Source organism: Sceloporus occidentalis, unplaced genomic scaffold (genome assembly GCF_023333645.1).
Source record: "Sceloporus occidentalis isolate IW3139 unplaced genomic scaffold, rSceOcc1.0.p SCAF_4, whole genome shotgun sequence".
In the NCBI taxonomy this organism is placed as follows: domain Eukaryota; kingdom Metazoa; phylum Chordata; class Lepidosauria; order Squamata; family Phrynosomatidae; genus Sceloporus; species Sceloporus occidentalis.
The window spans coordinates 156,526,340-156,534,742 of record NW_028316984.1 but is presented as its reverse complement, the minus strand read 5'-3'; the positions used below and the strand labels follow the sequence as shown (position 1 = coordinate 156,534,742).

Sequence of the window (8,403 nt, the reverse complement as noted above, 5' to 3'; positions counted from 1 at the left end):
TCTTTCCCTGGGTGAGGCAAGGTGAAAAAAACTGAAGGAGTCAGGAATCCACAAGAACACAGTGATATGTGTTAACCAATATGTGCAGACTGTACCTCCAATCTCATGGCGAATGAAAAGCCATCTTGTACATTTATATATATATATATATATATATATATATATATATGACTTATACATTAAAAATTACACCTTTTACATTAAAAATTAAAGTTAATGACTAATAATAAAGCATCAACAAATGATTGAATACCTTCAGCTAGTTAACTCAGCTGAGCTGAAACAGAATTATTTCTTAGGAGGGTCTGGCTTACTTCTTTTAACAAGTCAAATGAGAAACATTAGGAAAAATTACATCCTGGATGTAATTGCTCATCAATGACTTATCACTTAAATCTAACGATCAAATATTGAAAATCATAGAAATATCAATGCAGGCAGTTAATCGAAGCGTTGTGATTTATTTGAAGAGTATTATTCCACATGGTATGCATTATATATATATATATGTATAAGTACAGAACATTCTTTCATAAAATCACCAGTTTGATGAATCAGTTCCATTTTAAATATTAAGCACAGGTTAAGATGTTAACTGTTGCCATGATCTTTTCTTCACACTTCCAGAATGCCAGAAAATGATCCTCTCCTCTCCTATTTCTGTCCAAGTTGGGAAAGCTAAACATAAACAGAAAAAATACACTGCTGATTATCTTCCTGTCTACCAATAGGGTATTAATATATTAGGAACTTGAAATGAAATCAAAAAACATTTTCAGAAGCATGAAGGGAAGTCACCCTGACACAGCACTACTGCCCCCTTTCTCTCAGTGTGAGTACAGGCAGCACAACTGTCTGTAATACAGTACTGGAAATCTACGCATAAGTCCCATATCCCCCTCCAACCAATATCCATATTCCCCTACTTGACAAAGATCCCTGAGAAGAACCTGGGGTAGAAGGAAGATGGTGATGTTCTACAGGGACCCTTCTACATGTAGGCACTGTAAACTCCCCTCCACCTGCCACAACTTACCACACCATACAGCTGTGTCTTCGCAGAAGTAATTATTTAGATTTACATACACAATTAAGAAACCACCCCTTGAACTAGTATCTGCTACAGTCGCCCCTCTATTTTTGCGAGGATCCGTTCCGCCCCTTCCGCGAAAATGGAAATACGCAGATATTCAAGCCCTATTGCCTGAATAGAGGTGCGTCCTCCATTTTAAGTCCTTCTGTTTGTCCCTTGCGAATAAGCAAGGGGCACAGATTCAAAGTCCGCGCAAACAGAGGGACGACTATATTTGTAAAACAGCTGCAGACCAAGTAGATTCAGTTATGTTGCATGGGCTGAGCAGTTAAGCCTTCTGGAGAGCAGGAAAAAGAAAATGTTCTACCACTACAAATTATTGATAGTAAAATGTAGTTAAGATGACTTAATGGGGTCATCAGCATAATTCACTGCCCTCTATACTAATGTGCTCTCCTTTGGCAAGATCCTCTTGCCATTGCGCTCGATGGGCGAGCCTTAGAGGATTTTGTGGCTCCTGGCAAACGTCTATGGTGCCTGATTCAGGCCAATTTACCTGCCAGATTGCAGAGGGAAGTAAACTCTGTGTTGGTTCTGGCCAGGTCGAAAGCAGCATCTGAGAAACTTCTATGCTGTTTCTAAACTAGCTTGGAAACCAACCCATCTGAAATAAGAATATGCCCTAGAGTACTTTGAAGAATGCATTTCCTTGGAGGCATCCTGGCAAGATTGTTGCTTCCTCCTAGACTCTTTGATTGCATTTCTATGTCTGTGAGCATTTTTCCAAACCCAACAGATCTTACCCAGAGCACTGGCTCACTTGAAAGAGCTTTTCTATGTTAAAGATAAACATTGCAATGTTCTATGCACTTGTTAAATCTGAAAATGCTCCTTGAATAAAACATTCGGCAAGTTTATATATTGCTTCAAAATACTTACAGAATACTTAAATCCTTACCTGTTTTAAAAACTGTGGAGCATTAAACAGTTCACTGCAGCCATATAAGACATGTTTACCTTGTTTGCCCTATGTGAGACATAAATCATCAAAATGTTGTTCATTTTATTACTAAAGGAAATAACACATTACAGCAAGTCAACAACTTCAGAAAATAGGGTTTACTTAAGAACTGCAGTATAGAAGAAACAGCCTATTTTGCCTATAATACTTAAATTGCAACACTCAGTTTTGTTTCAAATACAACCCACAACGAAACTGTGAAGGCCTGCACACAAGAGAGAGAATATGAATATGCACAAGAGAAATAATTCCAATCAAATTGTCCATGGGGGGGGGGGGGGCTCAATATACACGTAAGAGGCGATTACATCAGAAACAGAAAAAATTGTAGCTATACAGAAATATTACAATGTGCTCAACATTTCTTTTAAGGAAGGAAGTGAGAACTGTTGGCAGAAGTGAACTTTCATTCTGGAGAGAGATAACTAGTATCTTTGGAGTATGCATGGTTTAGTATTTTAATTAGTGACTATGGATAGGACATCAGAATTTGTGGATAAAATGGTGAGGTATCCCTAGGGAGACACTGGAGACAGGGCAAGATCATGAATCTGAGAAAAAGGGTGCAGGATTTCATATAATATGGCAAAGTGCTCAATTATGTGCATTTTGAGAACTCCTCTCTGTATTGTTTGCTGGAATTAGCAGCTAAAACTGATGTTACACAATGTAATATATTTTTGTACATATATAATAGAAACAATTGTTGTGTGCCTTCAAGTTGTTTCTAACTTACGGTGACCCTCTTATGAGGTTTTCTTAGCAAGTCTTGTTTGGAGGAGGGATTGCCTTTGCCTTTCTGAGTCTGAGAGAGTGTGCCTTGCCAAAGGTCACCCAGTGGCGAACCAAGGATTTGAACCCGGGTTTCCAGAGTCTTGGTCCAATGCTCAGATCACTACACCAAGCTAGCTCTCACAATATAAGTATGGTAGTAATAACCATATATCATAATATATACAGTGAGAATTATATTGTAGAACAGGTTTTAGTCACCAGTATGATTTGGGCGCAAAGAAACTAAACAAAAAGTCTGATTATTATTAAATGAAATTTCTATAACAAATCTTTCATATCCTTCTACCAGCCACTGCTGATGCTACACTTCAAATACTGTGTGCAGTTTGATTATTCATGGTGCAGAAATGTATGAACATAATGGAATAGGTGACAGGAAAAGGAACTGAATTATGAGAACAGATACTCCAAAAGTATAAGATTTTTACTCTTGTTTCATCTTAGATAAAAGAGCTCAGAGGAAGACTTATTAGAGCAAAGATTTCATATGCATGGGAAGAAGCTATTAAAAAAGGCTTAAGGTAAAAGAATCACTGTCAATAAATTTACATAAATGAAATTAATGAAGAAAATATTTATGTAACTTCATTTATTTACCCATGTCTGCTGGAGAAACAAAATTAGATTAAAAATCATATCTAAATGTATAGAGTTAATTTATTGATCAACATTCTAATACAGTAAAAACATATTTGGCGTATTCAAGCAGATGCACCAGAAATACAATTTAGCTATTTTGGTGGAAATGTTAAAGAAACTAATCACTGGAAACATTTTATAAATACCCTAAGCCATCTGTTCCCATTGTATGCTCAAATGGGCACGTGTTGACTTTCCCTTTAATTCAATGGAGGGGAAGGGAAGCTCTGCCATATTCTTGATTGAATGACCAGGAAAGCCCATTTATCTCAGACAATTATTCAAAGAATAAAAAAGCAGATGTAATATATATAATAGTGAGCATCTAATTAAAGAAAATCACAATGCAGAAGCATACCTTTATGTAATCGATAAGATTTTGATATTCAATATAATTGCCGCCTCCAACTACAAAGACAATTGCCTACAATGTAGAAACAACAAATGTGATGTAGCTGTTACTGCATGCTAAGACTACTACAGAAGCAACATACAAATGTGGTTTATTTTAAACAAATAGAATGAAGTTCTGCACATTGGATAAATTTCAGGAGATTAAAGATGAAAGCAGTACTCATTTGGAGATCGTAGTGACAGGTAAACAATTTTTAATCTTTTAACTGTAGCTTCATTCTGGCATTTAGCAAGAGATACATAGGCCTAAATGAGTGGTGTGGAGTTGGGCCTGCATGTAAATACTGACTCCAAATGTCCCTCAACACCTGAAGTGTACTTACTGCATTGTATGTTGCAAATGAAGATTTCTAAGGGACTTTGTAATCACATTCAGTGGAATCTAGTATGCTATGTATATATTTTCCATGCATAAAGACCTTGCTTTTGCATTCCATTGTAATATTTTTCATGCCTACGCCTCTGTAGAGGAAAATCACAACTATTCTTTAGTCAAGATACCAATTTTCAGCAAATATTAAGAAATATTGGGAGTAGATTCTGAGCTTTCTCCATTCCTCCAACAAACAGAAGTGAATGTTGAGACCAGGTGATCCAAGTCTATGCTTACTGAACATGGATTTCCCAAAAGCTGCCATATGAAAATAAGCTTTCCATATCTCCCTGGGCAAGTTGCTGCCTGCACAAACTGTTATGCTATGGTACAGTTGAAATGAAAGAGAAATCAAAAAGGCTACAGACTTTAAATGTTATAATTTATATATGATTCACTAGAAATATTGTTTCACATTTAAATTAATTACAGATTAAAAGCCTAAACGTGCTTACTTAGATTAAGTTTCAAAAGAATGTGTGGGTGTTACATAAATGAATTTTAAGATCTTCTTAAAATTTTAAGAATGAATCTTCTTTTCCCAGCTTTGTCATGAAATTTTCAAAACTGATGAAAGGGATTAGGTTATGCTGATTTGACTCTTTGAAGATGAAAGAAGTTTACACTGTTTATCTTTTAATAACACTGTAGTCAAATTTATGATCTCAAATAATGAGATCAGAATTTGTTTCTAAATAGTAACTACAAAACATCTATTATATTAAGAAGTAAAAGGTTAACATCAGTGATTTGGAAAGTATAAGCACTTCTTACCTCTTGAAAAGGATTTTTGTTTCTTGGAACTGAACTGTAAAAAAAAAAAAAAGCAAACCCTCAAAACACAGCTCCATGGAAACACGAACGTAACAGAATGCACAATTTCTAAATGGACAGAATCACACAATCTAGGAACTATATTCACCATTAGCAAAATCCATTATGTTAGAGATAGGGATAGAGAATCTGTGGACAATGGACCCAATGCAGCCCACAAAGCTTCCCAATTTGGTCCATGGTACTCTCCCAGACCTTCCCCCTCTTGTAACATATTGATACTGGGTGATTTATGAAAAAATACTTGGTGTGAGTGAGTTGTATCCAATTACTCCTAATCCCCACCAACAGAATAGTGCTGGTCAACACTGTAAGACTCAGGTCCTGGCATGTTCCCTGGGCATGTCTGTGATGACAATCCCATTAAGGAATATGCTGTCCTAAGAGGCTTACTTGACTATCATATGGTAGAAATCTCTATTGGAAAAGCAGATAGTCTTATTAATTCTGCCATGTATTTGGTAATTCAGAAGGCAGGAACTGCCATTGTTCACTGCTTTTACTGGTATATTTCCTTTCTATTGGTTTTATCTGTCTGGAGGTTGTATCCAGTTAACCTGCCTTGCTGCAGAACTCAGTAGAATGGAGAAGGACTGAATATACTATGCACCTTCAAAGTCTGTTCTGGAAGGTTAACTAGAGAAGATATGGATGGATGTGAGGACTGCAGAGTGAAAGGAAAAGAAAAGATATCCCTGAAAAGATGAATATAAGGACTCACCCACTTGCTTGGCTGAGCAGTCCCAGGATAGCAGGGGAGGTGGTGGCAAGCCTCACTTACCAGGCCTGCAAGATGGGCAGATAGCAAGTTCCCCAGGGTTGAGGAGATGCAGGTAGGTGCAAGGAAGTACAGTACAGTCTGACCTTGGTATCCACGGGACAGAGACCCCACAGATACCCCAAAACGTTGGACCTCAAATCCTACTGTCCCTAATGGTAGTGCAACGTGCGTGCATCCACTAGTGCAGCCACGTGCACATGCCACCACTGGGGACAATAGGGCTTGTTGTCCATGGATGATTAAATCCGTGGATGGCAAGCCCGCAAATTACAAGCTCCACTGTAGTACTGTAATATGGTGTAGGGCAGCAATGGCACAGTGCTACCCAGCCCCCAAAGAGTGTGGCTGTTCAAGCTTGAGGCTGTTGTGTGCATTCTCATGTGCTCTCCAGAGATAGGGAAGAGTAATCCTTGCATTTCTGTGCAGCATTGTGTTAGCATCTCTCTCCACTGCCCCCAGGCCTTCTTGCTGCTGCCATTTGCGCCCCCCCCCCCCCAGTGGAGCCTCAGGTTGTTGTGTGCATATAGCCTCACATGGCATCTCTCTCTCACATCTCTGGCAAGTGTGCAAACATCAAGCACTTCACGGGAGAGTTTCAGTGGACCTATAAAAGTCCTATATTACTACTGTACAGCCTTATCCCATCTATCTCTCTGTCCTCAAACCCCGGGGAGCCTGCCAGCTGCTTACCTAGGCCCAAGGACTGCATGCTCCTGCCACCACCTTCATTGCTGCCCTAGACTGCTTTTCACCCTGATTGGAAAAGATCTCAGATATTATTGATTAATTTATTTGCAGTCTGCAGTTGGTTAAACCTGTGGATCCAGAACCCAAGACAGATCTGCTGTAAATCCTTTGACTAGGTGATCTAGTATGCATACTAGCACATCAACTGAGGCGTGTAAACAGAGACACTGATTTATTTCTTTTTAATGTTCTTGTATTTTTGAATCAATATAGGAAAAATATTTAAATAAGCTAGTAAGTTAAGTTCTCCATACAGATTTTTGAAATGGTTATATTTGTATAATTAGTAATTAAGTTCAATGAGGCTAGTCAGCAGGGAAACAAATATTCAAAATACCAATATTTTAATCTAATTAAAGTCATTTATGCACATACTAGGACTATACTATACTCTCTGCACATTAAATAGATTTCAAACTATAGATAACTTGATAGCCAACTCACCTGTCACTGCCTCGCAACATCTTAGGGTCAAAATATCTGTAGTCATCTGTCTCCTATTTAAAAAGATAAATTTTGTAATTTTTAACTTTCTTAAAGTCCACAAGTAGCTTCTATGAACCTGTTGTCCACAATGTAGGCTAGAAACTTTAAGTAATTAACATTCATCATCACATTAGTCCAAAATGTTTAGAATGGAAAGTATTCTTTTCAAAGCATTCATTCAGTTACAGCATTAGAATATCTAAGCTTGCTGCCCCTAGAGGTGAGATAGCTCATTTGAAACATCCACCACATTTTCCAAAATACATTACTTGCATAATACGTTCTAACTGCAAGGCAATATGAAACACAAACAAACAAACCCAGTGCTGTCACTAATTTTAAAAACACATACTGGTTCTCTCATCTCCCTCCCACAGGGTACATTTTTCTAGGCGTCATCAAGAAACTCTATTTTCTTTTCAAGAACGTAATGGCAATGAATGCTAAATTGATACAACAATTAACATCTTTATCCAGAATTAAACACAGACTCTACTTATTTCATTCCATAATTTATGAGTACATTCAAGCAAAATAAAGTTTATTTACAAAACGTGAAGAATTACGACTCAATTTTTTAAACTGTTGACATTATTATATAAAATATTCCTCCTTCCTTAAAGACACTCAATATTTTCATTGGCAAATATCATCCTGTAGTTACTTTAATCAAGGAAGCAAGTCAGAACAGGAAGAAAAGAAGAAGTTATTTTACTTGGTTATATTTTCTCAACTAGATTTTTAAAATTCATATTGCACCTGGGGTTCTAGAAATAAAAAAAGTATGATTTAATTCTAAACATCAGTTTTTTTGTTTTATAAAAGGGCATTAGTACTGCTGTACACACCAATATACAATATGTTCAGTCTGGTCGCCTAATTAGCCTTCAGCCTCTATCCTGTTGGGAGTGCATAAAAACAAGCAGCTTTCATTCACAGCCGAAAGCCCATGCAGTTTGGTGGTCTGTAGATGCAAGATGTGAGATCAAAGATGAATCTATTAGAGACAATATGGGCAGTAAATAGATGCTGCTTCTTTTTATGCACTCCCAATAGGAGAAGGGGTGAAGTGAAAGAGACAGCTATTACAGATAGGGTTTTTAAAGGTACTATATTGGCACCTTTCTGCTCTGTATTTTTGTCTGTAGCTATACACTCACAAAAAAAGGCACCGAATTTACTTCAGATAAGTGAAGATTACAAGATGACTTGTACCACTGTTGACTGGTCAGCTCCATCATTCTGACTGTAAAAGTTATGCATTCAAATATACACTCATC

At 37.3% G+C, this 8,403-nt stretch overlaps 1 protein-coding gene across 2 annotated transcripts in view; it reads right to left on the bottom strand.

The window, feature by feature from the left end:
- Positions 1-445: 445 nt before the first annotated feature.
- SCFD1 (sec1 family domain containing 1) overlaps positions 446-8,403 on the bottom strand; it is a 59,028-nt gene continuing 51,070 nt past the window's right edge. The window contains exons 21-25 of one of the 2 annotated variants that reach the window (XM_089522053.1): positions 7,082-7,134; positions 5,050-5,083; positions 3,847-3,912; positions 1,992-2,060; positions 446-678 (exon numbers count right to left, since the gene is read on the bottom strand). In XM_089522053.1, coding sequence (XP_089378179.1) covers positions 655-678; positions 1,992-2,060; positions 3,847-3,912; positions 5,050-5,083; positions 7,082-7,134 — 246 coding nt within the window. In that variant the 3' untranslated portion in view covers positions 446-654. Of the gene's footprint in view, positions 679-1,991; positions 2,061-3,846; positions 3,913-5,045; positions 5,084-7,081; positions 7,135-8,403 lie in introns of those variants that run through there. The other variant, XR_016280984.1, reaches the window with a different exon arrangement.